General features: G+C 48.7%; 1 protein-coding gene across 1 annotated transcript in view; it reads right to left on the bottom strand.

Annotated features, from left to right (window-relative positions):
* Positions 1–19454, bottom strand: part of LGR6 (leucine rich repeat containing G protein-coupled receptor 6) — a 144160-nt gene that overhangs the window by 32321 nt on the left and 92385 nt on the right. The window contains exons 5-6 of the mRNA XM_064471878.1: positions 14681–14896; positions 5890–5961 (exon numbers count right to left, since the gene is read on the bottom strand). Coding sequence (XP_064327948.1) covers positions 5890–5961; positions 14681–14896 — 288 coding nt within the window. The remainder of the gene's footprint in view (positions 1–5889; positions 5962–14680; positions 14897–19454) is intronic.

Below are 19454 nucleotides of genomic sequence, written 5' to 3'. Positions count from 1 at the left end.
GGAGCCAGAGAGTTTTGGATTCAGCTCTTCTGGGAGACGTTTTTAATTTATTAGTGCTATTTTTTAGAAATAAATTAAAAGGTTTTTAAATGAATGGAGATTTTCTCTTTCCAAGTGATTTATCTTCTTTGTCTGACAAGCAGAGGAGCTGGCAGGGATGTGGATGGGGAGGGAGAAGTCAGAGAGATAGGAAGCAGCGGGGTCATCTCAGGCAGAGGGGATGGGCAAGGCCTGCAGGGCCTCCCTGAACCACTTCCCCATCACGTCTGTGCTAGAAACAGGCTGGAGATGCCTCAACAATCAGAGGACCAGCAGTTTTGAGATAGATCATTGCTATTTTGGCCATAGTCTGGAGGCCTTCAGCATTTTGGTCTGGTCCTGTGGAGCAGCTGTTCGTCCCCCATCCCTACCTCTGCCCTGGGAGCCACCTTAGCCCTGCTGCGGGGTGGGAGACAGGACGCTGCCGAGGCACGTTTTCTCTCTCTGCCAAAGTCAGGGTCTTCTCTGGTTGCACGTGCCGGGGCAGGGAGGAGACCTGGCCCCTGTTTTTGGTTCAGCCCATGCTCCATGTATGTAGGGGACTCGGCCATGTTCACGGACAGGACCACTGGGATGGCCACATCTCTTACTTTTGCATTTCTCCCTTTGCCTCAGTAGCAGAAAACTGAGCCCTGAGCAGGTGTTGGGGGATACATGGTAGCTTTTGTGGTGGAGGACCCTGTACCCACCCACGCCAGGGTGCTGCTCGGCACTGCCAGCCCACCCGCGCCCGAGAGCCACACGAGAGCATAGACCTGCCGGAGCCACCGCCGTCGCACGCCTACCCCTTCTCAGAGGCCCCAAGAACTTGCCTCGACGGGTTTCCTTGCCTTGTGTGTGTCGCAGCCGGCGCTCAGGGCCACGACACCTCCTCTCCCTGCTTGGGCAAAACAGTCCTGATGGGAGAAAAAACACTTTCTCCTTTTCTTCAAAGCGGACCTCCCAGCCCAGGGGCGTTTTCAGTCAGGTACTACTGTTTTGGTGGAAGACATGGGAAGATCCATCCAGGAACCTCTCCACCCCTCAGCTGCACCCTCTGCCTTCTGTCTGGGGTCTGTCCTGCTTTGACATGGGAACACCGGCATGGCTGAGGTCTCCTAACAGCAGTTAAGCTGGGAAATGCTAAATGATAGTTTGTGTGTGCTGGTGTTTGGAGCTAGAACATGTGGAGAAGCTCTGAAATTCGGCTTCCATGATAAGATGCCCTCACCATGCCTATCTGTGAAGCGCTATACACACACACACGTCTCTCTATTTATTTGGCTGCATGGTTTCAAGTCAGCTACCCCTTCCATCCTTTCATCCTGCAGAGAGCAGTGACTTGGGTCCTGGCCATCTAGAGGGACGTGCATTCACCTTCCCCTCCAGGTCTGATCCATGAAACATTTATACCTCAGGGAAGCAGAGGGCTAAGTTCAGCGTTATCACAACCTGTCTAATGAGGTCAAAGTCAAGCACTACAAGGCATGAGGCAATTATTCATCAGCCTTTAGACTGCATTCAGACTGGCTGCAAAGCTCAAAGACCTTAGGACACTGGTCAGCTTTCCAGGTGAAGGTGGTAGGTAGGAAACCTGGGCACAAGGCCAGTGTCACTTTGGAAATTCATGTCACAGGCACCCCCCTATGAGAAATACTGTTCTCATATAGCAGTGGGGAACTTGGCTCCCGTATTTGCACCATGCATGCCCTTGGATGGCATTTTCCCCTTGCTGCTCCTCTGAAAACACAGCCCTGTCTCCCCTAGCACCGTGCCCCCAGCCCTGAGCACAAGGTCTGAACATTCCCAAGAATCAACCTCTGTCATTGCAGCAATGCTGCTGGCTGCAGTTGACTTCTCTTTACATCAGCTTTTCCATAAACATCCCTACTTACCAGGCTTATGCTACAGAACAGTTAGAACCGAACACCCCTCCCCTTCTCTCTGCATTGTTAAAGATTGAGAAATTAAGTCCAACGTAATCAGGAAATGTAAAAGTAAGGATCCTTCCATCCACACAGCAGGAAGCCGGTTATACTGATGTTTTACAGCACACATTAAATGGCCTAAAGAGCAAAACACTACAGGGCAATTTTTACAAGGCAAAGCAGGAGCTGCAAAGCGATGTGAAGAGCAGCGTGGCTGGTTTCAGCTTTTGGCATGCCTTGCTCCTACTTCTTGGAAAAGATAAAGCATCCTTCGATGAAGTTTCCCCTTGACTTTGTTTTTCTCCTTCATTTCACTGCCCCAATCCTCACTCAAATCCTTCTCAGGATTCCCCCACCCCATTTGCTGTGGTCCAAACACAGCAGGTCTTCTCCTCTGGCCATGCCTATGGGTTGTGGTTGTTCCTTCCTTGGTATTTAAAGTCTTCACTGCTCCACTCATCTGCAGTGCTGGGTCTGTTCTGCATCAATATGCACACCCCTTGAGCTTACACCTTATTTAAAGGATTTAGTTCATTACCCAAAGGGGCTACAGGAAGAATGTCACATAAGGACATTTACACTCTTATTTACTCCGTGTCTTTGGGCGAGGGCTAAAAAATGCCAAGTATCACCCACTTTGACCATCTAATACCTGGTTTCATGGCTTAGCCACACTTGGGGTTTCTTCCCACAGCCCCGCAGGGTTGCTCTGTGTCATCTCTCAGGCTTATGGGAACTGGTGAGGGAATCTCACTAGGTCTCAAGGCTATTTCGAAACTCTATTGGGAATCTGGCCAGAGCAGCTCTGACTTGCTTCCAGCCTGCCTGCCCAGGTTTCCTTCCCAGGAAGAGGAGGCTGGGGGGCTGGTGAAGAGCCAGATCTTGCCCTGACAGAGAAAATTTTCTTGGAGCTGCTTTCTCCAGCCACATGCTGGTGTTTGACCGGTTGAGACCTGGCAGGTGTTGCACATCTACCTGCCCCCTCATCAGCATGGAAAACAGAGCTGCTCTTCCTCTGTACCTGGCCTCTGCCAGGTACTTCTGCACAGTAGCTGCAGGTCATTGCAGGGGAAGCATGAAGTCATTCATCTGGCTTCAATTTACCTCTTTCTAGATTTGCTGCCCTCCTAAAATTCCGGGGCCAAGTCCTCTCCAAGAACAGAGGTGCTCCACTGGGATCTGTTTTTGCAGAAATAATAGGACCTGGGGTAGGCGCCTGGTGTGGGTGTGCACAGGCAGCTCGCACGCTGCTGAGACCTGCATGGAGCAGAGGGTGCTGTTTCTCTCAAAGTTTTGGTTGCATTTGATAAAAACAGAAGCTTCCCTGCCTAGCTGGATATGAGAAGAAACATTTCCCTTAGGGGAATAGAGGTTTCTGCACCGAAAACTTCCTAGGCTTTTCTGGAAAAGCCCGAAACATTTTTTTTTTTCCTCTCAACTTCTACAGTTCTTCAACTATTGTGCCTGGCTTATAGTCAGCATCTGGCCACAAATGCTCATTTTAGGAACCCTGGAGAAGTTTCTGTCTTCACCAACTCTTACCATCCTGCTGCCTTCCAGGAGGTAACACCCACGGGGTAACTGAGAGCACAGTTTGGCCTCCACAAGCCAAGAAAATGTGCTAAGTGCTGTCAACAGAATGTAATCATAATTTGAGTTAAAGGGTATGTGCGGAGACTGTAATAGTCTCCACATGCACAGGAGCTGAGAGGTGGTAGGTAGATGCAGATCTAGCAGCTTGGCTGGGCTGTTGCAGGCAAATGCTTGGCATTTTTTTGCACAAAGCTTGGCCGCTTTCGGTCAGCAGGGCAGATGAGTGCTGGGGGTTAACGCGAGGGGGATGGCTCCACTTGAGGAACAACTTATTCCTCAAAGATCAGGAACTTGCAATACCTGCTGGCCTGGAGGTCAGAATCAGATGCTCAGGCCAAGGGTGGCAAAAGCCAGCTCACTCTCTTGCAGACACTCCTTCAGTGTGATCAGTCGTGGAAGAGAGGCTGGCGATCTCACCCACAGCACTGTCCCTGCAGCTGCAGGCAGCTTGCGGAGGATGGGGCTGTGGGATGCTCACACGCACAAGTCCAGGCCATCAGAGCCTGGACACAGGCAGACCTCTGCTAAAAGGGGACGATCCCTGGAGGTCGGATACTCCCCAGGCTGCCTGGTCAGCTGGGGCACGACTGCCACTGCCACAGACCTGCAGAGAGCCTGGTCCCCGCAGTGCTATGCGGTCCTGTCCCAGTGGAGACTGGGAGCAAGAGAAGGAGGCGCTGAGCTCTCCTGAATGCTGGGGGTGAATCTCAGGTGGGCAACAAAAGGCAAAGGAAGTGCTAGAGCAGGAGCAGAGAGGAAGAGAGGGGAAATGAGCTTTCAGCACAAGTGTCTGTGGAAACTGAATTATCTCCCAGGGCAGTGGAAGCCCTTTATCCCTTCCCACAGTAAATAAGGGGCCAACTTCTCTGCAGCTCCGTCCTGCCTGGGATGGGCAGCAGGGTGACTTTAGACACCTTGGCTGCAGAATAAGGTTCCCCTGATGTAGGCTGTGATGTTGCTTGCATGGTCTGCCTGGGTTAGAGCTCAAACTGGGTTTTCTTCCACCAGCAAGTCCTCCACGACCTACTGCAACCTGCCTGCCTCTGCGCTGCCTGGATGCCATGACTCTGCCCTCACGTATTTGTCTGTGCCCACCAGAAACGACTGGGGAGAAAGCCAAGATGGCACAGTGGCAGGGGGATCTGTGGATGACCAGAGGAGACCGTCCAGCCTCCCTTCCCGCACCATCCCTGGCACAGTTCAACCTCTCCCCAGCTGAGCCCTTCTGGGTGGCCCCAGGATGTGCCAGTCTGAAAGTAAGAGACAATGCGTGTTGTGGTCCTGCCCCAAGGAGTGTGTCTAGGGACCAAGGGCTTGCCGGCTGCTTCTGCTCTTGCCCAATCACTGCTGCTGGCACCGTGCTTGGCACAGAGGGACCCTCTATCCTTGAATGGCACTTGAATGCTGGGAAGTGTCACCTCTTTTTGCAATGACCCAGACCCACTATTTCTCCCTGGCAAGGAGTGAGGGCCTGACTCTGACCCCAAGGCCTACATGAAGGGACACGTTTCTGCACAACTGAAGGCAACAGGCACCTCTTCTAGTCTTTCAGAGCCTTAAGTTATTTGCTTGCTTGTTTATGTTTCCTCCTAGGCCAATGCAGAGCACACACGAGTCCCAAGCAATTCGTACTGCCATCAAAGGCGCTGTGTGTGCAAGGCAAGGCGGTCGGATTTAAGTCTTTCTCTCAGGGTGACCCATCTGCTGCTAATGAAGATGTGTCCTGGAGGAGAGTTAATTCCTGCTTCCCGCCTTCCCCCGTGGTCTCCTGACAGATTGCCTACCCAGCCGTGCCAAGAACATGGTGTAGGACAAAGTCAGCTGGCTAAGGGTGATGCCAGGTGACATGGGACCATCTCAGAGAGAGATATTCCACAGATCCCCAAGAATTTTACCACTGAGCATTGAACTCAAGCCAGCCCCTCATTTTGGTGGAGTCAGGTGTTTAAGAGGCTTTGGGACCATGTGCATGTGGTAAGGAGGTGGGGACGCTCTCCAAGCAGGGCGTGTATGCAAGCTCTCTGGATTACACCAGGACTAGACTCATGTCCAGGGCCTCAGACCCCCCTCCCAGCCACTCTGCCCATACATGCAGACCCTTCTGCAGCAGCAGCACAGCCAGCTTGCACAGGTGCAGAGAGAAAGTCGTCTGCCACCACCCTGGGCAGCACCGTGCCCTGGGCATCTGCCTGCTGGGCTGGTACCTGGAGCCAGCCCGGCTGCTGCCCTCAGAGCATGGCGATGAGTGAACGTGCAGTGACCCAGGGGCACCAGCCCTTTCCTACAGGCTGTGCTGGAGGTCATGGACACACGCAAGCTCTTTAGCACAGAGAGAAAACAGATGACTCACAGGGTTTCCAAGTTGTGCAGCCCATCAAAGCCGTTGGCGCCCAGGCTTTGGATCCGGTTGTTGTGCAGGTGCCTGTGGACAAAACAGAGATGTTCACTGGAAATGCAACCTGACCTTTTCCTGCCAGTCCCTGCATGGCCCAGGGACATCCTGCAAGCTGAGCACAGCCTGAGCTGGGATGATGAAGGGTGTTATAAGGTCCCCTCTCTTGCCCCATGAGGCACATGCTAGGTGCAACAGTGCTTGCAGAGCATTTCTCCCCGGAAATCCAGGCTGAGGGAGGTGTTTCCCCAAGACCTCCGCTTTCACAGCTGGTGGGTGACTTTGGAAGAACATGCTTCAGCAAGATGCTTCAAGAACCTCTCTAGTTCTCACCTTACATTGCACCCAACCCTACAAAGTGCTGTGTGGCTTCAGCAGTTGTTTATGGGCACTGGGTGCTATCTAAGGACACAGGCATATTTGGACTCCTCAGCACCTTCGTAGCAGCAAGAAGGCTTTGAGTTGAAAATCATCCTGTTAGTCACAGTTTATTATCTTTACTTGCAAAAAAGCGAAAATGCTGCCAGTTCCTGGATCAGCTCCAGTACTACTGCAATGAAGTTGTCTTCAGTTTCATGCTTCACAGAATCTGGCTGAAGTGCAGGGGCCATGCGACAGGCTGATACACATTCTCTACACTAAGGCAGAAATTTCTTCCCTGTGCTCCTTTAGCCCGTTGCTACACACCATGAACAACTAGTGCTTAAGGTCTCTGGACCTCCCAGCCTTAATGCTGGTGCTGGAGCGCCATATGGTGGGGCCCTCTGGCTTGCAAAGCCACTTGGGGTATTTTTGCCTTGGAAGCTCCATAGGAGATGAGTTCCCCTGGAGTCCCATCTGCTAGGTTCTCTGTTCCCATGGGCCTCTAACTCCCATGTCTCAGGTTTTTGGCAAGCGCAAGACCTTCATTCCTGGATTCCTCCTCTCTGATTGCCAGAGACTCTGTGTGTGTGCGCATCGGAGTGTTTTAGCCACTGGGCTTCCTTTGCCGCTGGTGGGAGCTACGTGGCTCATTGTGGATCTCTCTCTGAAATCCCACTCCAGCCCATATAAATAGACCTTGGAGCAGCCTGAGGAAAGTCTGCTGAAAAACAGTAGAAGACAACCCACTGCTGCCCAGCCTGCACTTCTGCAGCCTGCGCTTAAGCACATTAGTGACATCCATGCATGCACAGGGATGGTCTGTGCGGAGAAATGCCCACCAAGGAGGTAAGGGCCTCTGGGGCAGGATACCCTCTTTGCTCTCTGTCAGGGTAGTTTTCCCCATCAGTTCATTTTACAGTTCAAGTTCTCCTTTAACACAGAGTGCCACATGCTTAATCTGCTGCCACACCACTTGCCTTTGGGGTCCTTTTCTCCCTTGCCTACGCCGAGGGACGCACCAGCATTTGTCCAACATCGCTGCCTCCTTCCAAGAGCCTGGGGGAGACTCCACACAGGCAGGTGGATCAATGCCTTTTTCGTTATTTGCTGTTTGATCTAAATCTGTCTCAGCTTGAAAACTCTCACTCCACCTGGATTCGAGTGTGAGCTGTTTGGCTGAGCACAGGCAGCTCCCACTGCCAAATATTCTAGGCTAAAACAGGAGGGAGCTGGGAGCGGAGGAGCAGCCAGGCTCTCGGGCAGTTTGGTTTGCAAAACAGAAACCAGCCCAAGACGGATGTTTGTTGTTGGGATGAGAACATACAAACATTTCAGAGGAAGAGGAAGGGAGGGGAAAGATGTGTGATGAAATGTTTGCTTCTTTGAGCAAATGGGAAAAAAGAAAAGGAAGGTGCCTGCAAGAAAACTTGGTTTGATTGTGACTCTTAGAGGAGAAAAGAATCTGAGATCAAAATCAGAATCTTACAGGAGAAATGTCTCTTTGTCGCAAGAAAAGAAGTTCAAGTCCAGACAGTTTCCTCTATCAAATGTTATAGGATAGCTTCAGAACATGTCGCCCTTACTTCACTTGGCATTTCCAGTGCAAGATGGTGCCAACGATTTTGGGTCCCTCTGAGCATTGGATGCTGCATTTGGGCAACCGAGTGTTTGGATCTGCAGTTGCTCTGTAGTCACAGCAAGGGCTGCACATTGAGCAACATCACAGGACAGGAACCCCTTGCCCCACACCTCTGTCTGCTGTGGGGGGACAGCACGGGGAGAAAGGAAATGCTGGATGCTGGGGAATGTGTGAGCTCCTTGGAGCTTTGGCAGGGAGGTACCCCGGGACAGCTTGCCTAAGCTCGGACATGCCGAGCAGCTGACTACTATCACTCAAGTCAGGCAAGGAGAGAGAATAGAAAAGCAATCACCTGCTGTGTTTATATTTGGCTCTGAAGTGCTTTGTTTGGAGGCAGAGTAATGAAAATCATCAGAAGGAAGTTCGTTGTTGGTGAGAAAATTATGAGCAACCGAAAAAAAGAGTTATAAAAAAATGTGCTGTCCAAGCTGCACTCTAGAGTCGTTACCCAACCACATGGCAATAATAGAAACAAGAGAGCTGGAAAGGTAAACACTTGAAAAGACGTTCTTTCTTCCATCCTGCCTTTTTTTCTCCCCTGGTAAACAAATTTTAACAAGTGGAATTGCAACATCTCCAGTGTTTGTCAATTTGAGCTCAGCCCACACAACGTTATATTCTGCCCTGTAAATTACAGCTGGTTTGATAGCAACTCGAGATACTTGGTTCTGGATGTGTGTATCTCCCTTGGCGGGTCAGTACCACGGAGCGAGGCTGGTTTGGGGAAATAGTCTGTGAGAGGAGCTCTGCCCAGGAAGGAGCAGGACAGCCATTGCTTTTTTGTGGGCTGGCATGTAGACTATTTTTCAGTTGTGCACCTCCATTAGAAAACAGTGGCCTCTTTGCAAAAGCAATTGTCATGAGTGACCTCGGGCAGGGTGGCAGACAATTTCCCAGGTGCTCCTGCAGCAGCACAAGTGCTACCACACGTCATGAGACAGGCTCGCTCCTCTGCTGCGTCAGGTGAACCCATGCCGTGCCTCACTGAAAGGCAGCAGAAATTACAGTGGCTGCAGAATACCGGGTGGTGACAACCCCCCAGACAGGCTTGGGAGAGACGCTTCGTCTTGGTTGGTGCCTCAGGCGATGAGACTTTAGATACACACCAGACAAAACCCAACCCGACAAGATTCAGCCCCACAAAAAAGTGCACAGCAGTTTCTAGAAGGAAGACTTTTCTGTTCTCGCCAACAATTTCTTGTCACAAATTGGGCATAAATGAGACTTTCCCAAATAATCCCTGCAGCACTCCTGGTAGAATTTGTTTCATTTTCATTTCACTCCCTTTTCCATCTCTTTTTGCAGTGGATGAAAAGATCCTGGAGAATAGTCTTGTACTGAAGTGCGAGACTGCCCAAGCACTCTGAACTCCAGCTCTGGAAATGCCACCTCCAAGAGGACATGGCACCTCTGTCAAATTGTCTTACACACATGGGAGAGCAGGCTGAGCTCATGTGCTAAACACTGGCTTAATAAAGGTCCTTGTGTGCGTGAACAAGAGAGTAGACTGTAAGGAAAGGGAAATGACACTACATCTGCACCATGCACTGGTGAAAATGGCTCTGGAAGGCTAAAAGTATTTCTGGTACCTGTATTGTTAACTGGATGTTGATAATTTGGAATGGGTGCAGAGAAGCGCAATAAAAATGATCCAAGGGCTGGGCTGGAAAAAACTAGGTTGGAGACTTAGAGAGCTCAATCTGCTTAACTTATTAAAAATAAGATCAAGGGAATGAGTGCAGCGTAACGTATAGGATTCTTCCTGGTTAGAAAATGGGTGCTGAAATTGTTCTGTGATTTAGTGGGGAAAAGAATAATAAGAACGAATGTCTGAAGTCAAAGCCAAAGACAATTCAAATAGGAAATATGAGCTTTTTTTTTTTTTTTTTGTTAACACTAAGGATGATTAACCACTGGAACAAGCTACAAAGAGAAGTGGTGGATTCTCCATCGCTTTCATTTCTAATGACTTAATTTTTTCTTCTCAAAAGGGATGAATGCCAACATTTTCCATCAGTTATTTGCATTAGATGATTTGAACCAAGTTCAAATCTGACATGATACGAATTCTCCCACTGGACCAGCCATTGCCATGATAAATTTCCAGCTCTGTTGTGGCAAAATTGTCCTTTTCCTCAATTTAGTCATAGATAAGTAGAGAAGCCTAAGCCATAAATGGTGCAAATTCCCATGGATTATTTCTGGCAGTGAAGGACCAGCATGAGATTTGTCTGGTGCAGAATAAAGTTTGATCAGAAGTGACATTTTCAGGGGTGCACTGGAGTGCTATCCGCTTCCTCCTCAAGTGCTGGAGAGGGAAATTCACTTTTGCCAAGGTAGTATGCTCGGTCCTCAGAGAGAAAAGGCACTTTTGCAAATTAAAAGGCCGATGAATGGGACCCAGATGTTCCAGGCAATATTGTTCTTAGTAATAATGAATTGCACATGCCTGGCACTCCCTGTGAACACAGAGGTCCCCAGGAACTTCTCAGAGAAGGAATTCTTAACTTGCTTGTACAGGTGAAGGTAGAGATGTACAGGTTCATCCTGACACCGATCCAACAGGCTGGGGTTTGTCGTGATGGGGAGCCCTGAGTCCCACAGATGTCGGCTGAAACTACTGGCGCTCAGCTCCCCTGGAAAGCAGGGATGAGATGTTTGACATTTGCTCCCAGGCAGGGAGGAAACTGAAAATCAGTGGTCCCTTTTGAAAGTTTTGGCCAGAGTAACACCAGAACAAGGACCAAAATGGGAAAGGGAAGCCAGGAGTCTTGGAAACCTGTTTTCTCCTCTAGTCTCTGAACTGTGTTGTTAGAAAGAGCTGCATCATGTCCTTACATGACAAATACTGTAAGAAAGAGAAATTTTACTAAATATCTTTAATTTACTGCCTTTAGATCTCAACACATTCAGCTGGAAGGTCTTGCTGGGTGACCTAGGAGGGAAGCGCTTGCAGGTAAGTGGCTTGTCCTCAACAGTAAAACATCAGCTGAAATTCAGGTTACATGAATGTAAAGTGATGTAAAGGGGGAAAACCAGTCTTATATGAGGATATGCAGTAACAGGCTCTCAAATATCTATGGGAAGGAGCTCTTGGTGTTTAGCAGCCATCAAAAAAGCAAATAAAATGATAGGAGTGACTAGAAAAGAGAAAGTGAGCTACAGAACAGCATTATGCCATTGTATAAACTCATTGGTCGTTTTTGCCTTTGTGACAGTGTGTGGTTCTGGCCTCTCCACCTCAAAGGTGCAGAGGAACAAACAAGTGTGATCTGTAGACTAACTTCTGATTGCAAAACATCTAACTGGATGGGGACTGGAAAAGCCACAATGAGGGAAGGGTACGACAGCCAGTAACAAACACAGAGGCGGCACAGAGGGCGTAGAGACAGTGCAAGAATTAGGGGGCATCAAGCAAAACTAACTGATAGTGGCATGAAAACACCTTTCCCAGAGTATTTGTCTTCGAAAGACTTGTGTGCAGGCAGACAGGGGTCACGGGCGGATAACGGGGGTGGGGGGTGGGGCGGCTCCAGGCTCACGCCATGTGAAGCAGCAAATGCTGAGTCCTTTTGACAGCGGGGTGTTCAGCATTGCAGGAATGTTTGAGTCAGTGGCGTTTCTAGGAGCAAAGGCTCCCTGTGGACCCAAACAGAGAACGATCTGGGTTTTGACCTCTTTTACTCTAACTTAAGGGTAAAACTACCCAAAGGCTTTCTCTAGCCAGGTCCATCATTAGAGGGTTGCAGAGCAAACCACTCTACTGCCTGGCCCGTGTAGGAGAGGGCATCCTGGCTCCGTGTCCCAGCCACTTCCTAGCATCTCTGCTGAGAGTGCTCACAGCTCCTTTGGTGACACCAGGAAAGAAGGGAGCTGCAGCCCATTTCAGAGGTGTGGCAGCAAGGCCATGTCTGCGGCGCTGGGGGAATTCCTTGCTACGGTTCCCAGATCTGTCCATGTGAGATTTTACCGCAGGGCTAGTGGACCCCTCTGGGGACTGAGACTGAAAGAGGTGCTGTGATTCCTGGTTTGTGAGATGACTTTTTGCTTAATTCAGCTGACAGAGGAGATGAGGGACACTAACGAGAACTGCTGTCATGCACTTTATCAGCCTGTCAGCACAGCAGCATGGGAGTTTCAGATGCTTGCTTCTAAATGAAAAATCTTTTATCCCCAAGAAAGAAGATGCTTTTTTTTTTGTTGTAAAAAACCCTTTGCTTCACACAAATCATTAGCTGAAAATTGCTCAGGACTATTTCTGCCTCTAGAAGCTAAGACACATTCTGTCCTGAATAGATCAGACCTGGAGGTAAGATCTTCACTATCCTAGTCCCATGAGCCACCCTGATCAAACAAGCCGTCTCCCTTCTGCCACCAGCAGCACAGTGCCAACATCACAGCACATGAAGCCTTTGTTATCAAAGCTGGGAAAGGATGGTGCCAATTACTGAGACTCAGAGATTTCATGGTGAGTGATTTACATGAGGCTTTGCTTACTGAACACCCTGCAGCCCTAGTTGGAAACCTGTAGCAGCAATAGATGGGAATAAGGTCAGGGAATTCCTCAACAGAGGTGTAATTTATTAGCAGAGACTGAATCCCTTAACTTGTTCCAGATCGAGACTTGTATATTCTGATGTTGGTGCTCTCTGTCAGTGCTGGATGCTCACCCACATCTCTCCCAAAGGCCCAAGGTGTACGGAGGAGGAAAAGCACATCTCTGCACCTGGGAAGGTCATGCCCTCAGCCGTGGTCAGCCGTGTCCATGAGTATTAATCAGGCTGTATATGACAGATGTGGCTGCACCCCCCACATCTGCGCTTGGCTCCCCTCCCCCAGGTGCTCATTTTAATACCTCTCAGGCTAGAAGTTTCCTGACGCTTATGGTCGCAGCCAGCTCTTCTCAATCTATGTGCAAATTCAGACACTTCCAGAGGAAAGCACATATGTATCATTTGCATCCTGGTAGGGAAAGTTTCCTCGCAAACTTTACTGCCTAGCTTGGCTGGCTTTTGGGAGCGGTTGCTTCCTGGCTTGGTGGGTGAGTCCGAGGCAGGGAAACATCCCTGGTAGGGCGCAGGAAGAACACTGGGTGACTTTCCACTAGCTGTGTGCTGACAAGGGTATGCATGGAAGCATGGGAGAGATTTATGGGGCCAGTTCTGCCAAACACTTGTGATCCCACAAAAATTTAACATCGTGTCCCGCAGCGCCTGGCAGGATGACACATGTGTTCCCTTCCAGTTGTCTGTGGTGGGACATTATTTTCTCCCTTGTGACCTAATAGTCAATGACTTTTATTTCTTGAGCTCGCCTGTTTAATTAAGGAGTTCCTTCTCACCCAAAGTATGGGATAAGCCAGAATGAAAGCAGCATGCTTTTGAGACTGAAATAAAACCCCAAATGTCAGCTCACCCTCTGTGCTAGCTATTAAAGCTGAATGAAGTGGTTGCATTATGATGGTCATGGGATGCCTTGTAGAATGAGCACTATTGTGGGTGAAAACTACTTATTTGATATTTCTCAAGTTGCTTTTAGCATTTCTCCTAAATGAGCCTTTATGCTTTGTCTAAAGAGCTGAAGCTGATGCTCAATAAAACTCTGGACTGTGCTTTGTCCAAGCGCTTTCTATGCTAAATGGCTTCAGCAAACACTTTAAATTTGGAAGTGAAATACTTGCTAAACTTTCACTAAGGCACCACATGCTGAGGTTACTTAATACCCTGGTATCAATACTTATTACCTAACTAATAGGTCTCATTTCATGTAGATACAGGAGCTCTAAAGTAATTAACAATCACACCTGAACTTGCTAATCAATACTAAAACAGTAATGGCTAGCTAATTTGCACCTGAGAGCTTCCTTTTAAAAGCTAGGTAATACAGAAGCCTCCGTTGACTGAAAGGATGCACCTCCTGATATCACCGCCGAAGACGTCGGTTTGCTTTGACCACAGGCCGCAGCGTGTTCTAGTGCGTCTCACTGCCCACTGAGTCAACGTTTCCCTCCTGGACCAGGCAGCACCGTTCTCTGCATCGCTCTGAACACTGTCAGGAGAATGGTCATGATGCAAACTGGACAGTGGCGTGCGCCATGGCGTTGTGGTCACCGCAAAGAGTGGTTGAGCCACAGATATAATGCGGTCATGCAAATAAGCATGCACAGGCTTGGACAAGGTGTTGAGGTTAGACCCTTCGATCAAAATCATATTTGGTCTAAAAGTTTTCTTGGCATGTTTTCCAAGAAAGAAAAACATGCTTTTTGGCCTGACTGCAGGTTGTTGAAATTTTTTTTTTTTTCATGTTGATAGAAATTCCTGTCCTTTTAACCCAGGGATTGGAGGGTGAAATAGAAACGAGAAGCTTTTTGTTGCTTAATTCTTCAGGGGAAAAAAAAATAATCTGCTTTTTGTTTCCAGATACAGTTAGATTTTCTTTTTTGTTTTTTAAATGTAAAGCATTTTTTGAATGACATTGGGAAGCTTTTTGGCTCTTCAGTGAAAAGTGGAGAAACTATGAAAAAAAACGAAAGAGACAATTTTGGCATTTCATATCAAATGGCAGGGATTCTTTGACTCTCATCAACAAAACCTCCTCCTGCTGCCCCTGCAGCAAAAAGCTGCTCCTGGGGAGCGACCACCAGGTCATCCCACGGGAGGAGGACCCCGTTTGCCAGGCATGGTCAGCACCTTGTCCCAGCTGGAGGACACCGCGGCTGCGAGGGAGGAACAAGCGGAGAAGGCTTACAGCACCACGAGGCTGCTGAGGTTCTGGAAGGCATAATCAGGAATGTGCCAGATCTGGTTGAGAGCCAAGGTCATGGCTTGCAGCGCTGGCAGGTGGTTCAGAGCTTGGACAGGGATCTCCGTCAGGGCATTATCGTCCAGCCACAGGTGACGCAAGGAGAGCAGCCCCTCAAAGCTCTTCTCGGGCACCACAGAGATAAGGTTTGCATCCAGGCGTCTGAGTGGGAAAGAAACAGGGTGGGGATAAGTGAGAGACGATCTAGCATTGCTTTATGTGCCCACAGTGTTATGCAAAGGGAGTTTTGATGCTGAGACGGGATGGATTGATGGCCAGGGAGATTGGATTAGGCTCTAAACAGTGGTTAGCATAAGGAGGTCTCGGTGCAAGGCTGCTGCCTGTGCTTCGAGATGTTTGACTGCTGCCAAGGATGATCCCTTCTTGATGGCCATTTAGTGCTGCCAACTGATGGCAGCTTCTTAAACAGAGTGGTTGGGCTAAGTCCTTCCACACGGACCCACCAGACGGACACTGGCCAGCTGTGGCTTGCAGGCACCCCCCTTAAAAATGAGCATCAAAGCTGCATCCCCTGGGGCTGGGCTTGCCATGGGCCTGCCTGAGCCAATCTGCAGAGGCACAGCCCTTCTTGGGGTACCCCGCTGCCCGATCAGACGACCTGCTGGTGTGCGGGACAGCCAGACTGCGTGGCCAAAGCCCCACTCCAGAGCAAAGGATTTGTCTGGAAACGCAAAATACGTGGCAGTCCTGCTTGGGGTCCTGCATTTGATCCGAACAGCCAGAGCTACCTGCAAAAGCACCACGAGCGAGTCAGACCATTATGTCATGGCACAGGAATTAAGCCTGCGCTCTCTGTATCACACATGTTCGGGCCTTTCTTTCGCCTTGATTTGCCAATTGCTTTTTTTTTTTTATCATCGTGGAAACCTTAAGGCAGTTGAATTTGAGGTTTAATTTGGTGAGGAACTTTAACTTTTAAAACTTGTTATTGTTCCAAAATAGAATGAGAAGCCAAAAAATATTACAATTCGTATTAAAAAAAAGGTTAAAAAACTCGGTTTGAGAATCATCTCTCTTAAAGATCTCTTATTTCAACAATGGTGAGCAGGACACAATGTGTTATCTGTAGATTTTAAAATCAAAACATAAGAGGAAAACACTTCACATTTGGATGAAATACCAGGAACCAATTATAGCAAGGAGAAAGAAATTCTTATTTCCAACCGTGGCCAACAAAGCTTATTTGATTTTTCCAAGTTATCTAAAAGAAGGATCTCTGAATTGAAACTGCAAAGAGAAAGCACTTTCTCTCTTATGAAAGCATGAGAGAGGGAAGGTAACAGAACTGTCGTGGCCCAGCCCTCAAATCAACGATCCTCCATAAAGGAATGTGGTATAGAAATTAGGGGTTTTGTTTTGCTCCATAGAGTAGCATTTTTGATGAAAGTTGAACACTGGGGCAGACCCCAGCCTCTGTTCCCCCGGCACCAGACCCTTGTCCAAAGAGCACAGACAACATTTTCTAGTTACAAACCACTTCCCAGCACCCTGCAATAAACCTGTAGCCTGCAGGAGCAGACCAAACGCCCCATCACATGCACGGAGCGGGGAAGACCCCAGGTGCAAGCTGTGGTCTCTGCAGTGGGGTAGGGGTGGTGTTTCCTGGGTGAAATGCTCAGGTCATCCTGGGGAACAGACCTTTTCCTGTGCCACAGAGAGAGGCAATTCCTGCACTGGCTGCTCTGACCTGGAGGGACAAAGCCGGAGATTTGTACCTGGTGGAGAAGTGCAGTCAAACCTTCCTGAGATCTCCCTTAGACAGCTGCCCTTTAAATACAGTGCACAAGTCTTGATATAACATCACCTCACACTGAAACAATACCCCAAGGTGGATTAAATAACTATCTCATTACTCCCATTTTGTCACATTAATGTGTTTTTCCAAACTGCAATGCACTTGTATTGCTGCAAAGAGGCACTTTCTGGTGAAAGGCTGTTCAGCTGAGCGTTTTTCAGCCAGCTCTCTTGATTCCTTTGTGGACGACAAAAGCTCATCGCACCCAAAGCTCGGCTCAGTTGCCACAGGGTTTGCGTCTTTGCTCAGCGGGCTGACACAAGACAGTGTATATTTTCCTCTTGAAGAGGGTGGGCATGTTGCAAGTTCTGCCTCGATTTACCTCCTGTCACCAAGGCTACAAACAAATCAGAGCGTAGCATCGTTCATCTTCCTAAGACAAATCCAAAGAATAAAGAGGAGAAAAGCAAACCCTGCAGCAGCTCAGAGTAAGATTAAAGACTGAAAATTTTCATCAAAATGTTTCGAGACAAACAAGAACTTTTTGACCAAAATTAAAACTTGTGTGGGAAATGTTAATCTTTGCTTAATTTTTCCATTCCTTCTTCAGCATAAGATTTCTGTTAGGTTTTGGCATCATAATCTATTTTTCAAAAAAAAAAAAAAAAGTACTGCTTACTTTTCTCAGAGCCATTCTTTCATCCAAATCCCTGCATGTTTACTGAAAATTGTTTTAAAGTGAATGCTTTATTTCAAGTTTAATTAATTAAAGAACAGACAATGAAAATATCTGCTGAGAATGGTTACCATTTTTCAAAACCAAATTAAGCTTTCAGAAATGGAGACACTAAAACAGAGCCAAGGGCTGGTACACCAGGCTGAGCTGTCCAAGACAGGGATGGTTTGTGGCAAGGGAGCGTGGTGGCCCCATGACTGTCTAGCTTTATGTCCCACTTTGCTCATGAACTCCTGGGAGAAGCCACAGATGTGAGCCGCAAGGGAGTTTGGCTTCAGAGTGATGGTGCACCAGGTCTTGGGGAAACCATTAACTTTGAGGGATTTGCTCCATGGCTATTTAACGTATACTCAGGAAAGGCACTTTTTTTACATCCATGGTCCTTGGGCATGAGAGAAGTGCCAGTGAGGTAGCACGGGTCCTTGCTGGATTTTTTTGAGGTACTCGGAGACGCCCCTGCCTTTGTGGATCCCTGTGGGTAGTGCAAGGGCAATAACTGAGATTCATCTAGGGAGTTTGTCGATACTCCTGGAAGGCAACTAGCTTTGGACATGCTGCAGCTCCAGGCCAGGCTCTGCTCCACGTCTCCACGCCCCGCCGCCAATGAGAGGTCACCTCTGCAGGACTGAAACGAACCCCACGTCTTCTGTCCCCTCACCTCTGCAGGGGCTGCCCGGAGGCAACACGGCGTGTGTGACGAGCGTGGCCGCTGTCCACGAGCGGCTACCTGGAGAGCCGCGTGCTCGGGGAGTGTTGGGGAGCGCCAGCCACGTAACTGCTGCCGTCGCCTGCTCCAGAGTGTGAAAATCAGACCCCAGCCAGATTTCTCAGTGGAGTGAAAGGGAGACTTTCTGCTGGTTTCAATAAGCTGGACAAGGGCCTGGGCAACCTTAGAAACAGCAGCCTGCTTGGACCACAGCACAGCAAGATGCACCTATCTGGAGGTACTGAAGTTAAAATTAGGAGCAGGGAAGTGCCCAGGTGAAGGCATTTCGCAGGCAGCACGATGGGCAGGATTCCTTATGTGCCTCCGCAGCACTGACAAGGGAACAGGGAACACGGACTAGGTAATGGCTGCGTTCCTCATACCAAAAAGTCTCCGGGTTGTTTAATTGCTCCTCAGGGACTTGCTGGCTCTTTCTGGAATAGAGGTGCATTCTTTCTAATAAAAGCTGTTGCATGTGGGGATTGCTAATTGCTATGGCTTTCAGACAGCTCTCCACTCTCTTCTGGAAGGAGAAAAGCCAAAGTTCTTGGCACAGAGTTGTTAGTAATTATATCAATTATACTAAACAAAAACCAACCCAACAGTTCTCTCCTTTCTTCAGTGTGTGACTCTGGCTCCGTAAGTGTTTTGTGTTATGATTTATACCTAAGATAATTGGGCCGATTAGTGGGTAAATGGGACAGCGCAGGCTGGGGCTGGCTCCTCACCTTTCACGGAGATGTTTTAATCTTTATTTCACCAAATCACTCAGTTGGTTTTCCTTGCAAGCATTAACCCGTTTGTTGCTTACAGAGGAAGATGCCTCTTTCACAGAGCTGCTGGGTGACTTAGAAATGGGACTTCATCTCGTGCCTGCTGTTGAGCAGTGTTGTAGGTCTGGAGAGCAGATGAGAAACACAGATGGACACTATTTCCAAGTGACTTTACAGGCTCGAGCAAGGCACTGTAGAGCATCATCCTGTCTGTTGTAAGCAAAAGGAGCTGATTTTAAGGGGGCATTCAAGAATGATGGCATATGAAAGTCACCAGCTGCTTGGAAGTCTCAGCTTCTGGCTTTAGACCTACATCTGCTGCTGGTAGTTTTGGGGTGTTTATGTGACTTCAACATGACACTTAGCCAAAAGTCCTAAAAGTCCCTGAATCACCTCAGACTTTACTCCATTTTCTGTTTTAGGGACTACAGGGAAGAGAGGGAGCTGTCTGGGAAGGACCTTAAAAGTCCCTTGGCCTTTGGTCTGAGCCATTGCCTATGTCATCTTTGTCCCCTGAGCATCTGTTCACATCTGTGCTGAGTCACGGTGAGGGGAGCAGGTGAGCATCAAATGCAAGTGTGTCTGAGCCCCACAGGCTGGTGCCTTTGCTGCTGTTGTAGCCGGTGACAGCTCTGGGGAGCCAAAGGAACCTGCGTGGGGTGGGGAAGAGAAGCCTTTCCTTGGGCAGGACAGTGTCAGGTAGCCTTCATGTGGGTGCAGCATTAAGAGCCCAGCATGCCTTTGAAAAG

The sequence above is a fragment of the Phalacrocorax carbo genome, chromosome 23 (genome assembly GCF_963921805.1).
Source record: "Phalacrocorax carbo chromosome 23, bPhaCar2.1, whole genome shotgun sequence".
In the NCBI taxonomy this organism is placed as follows: Eukaryota; Metazoa; Chordata; class Aves; order Suliformes; family Phalacrocoracidae; genus Phalacrocorax; species Phalacrocorax carbo.
This window is presented reverse-complemented; position numbering and strand designations above follow the sequence as displayed.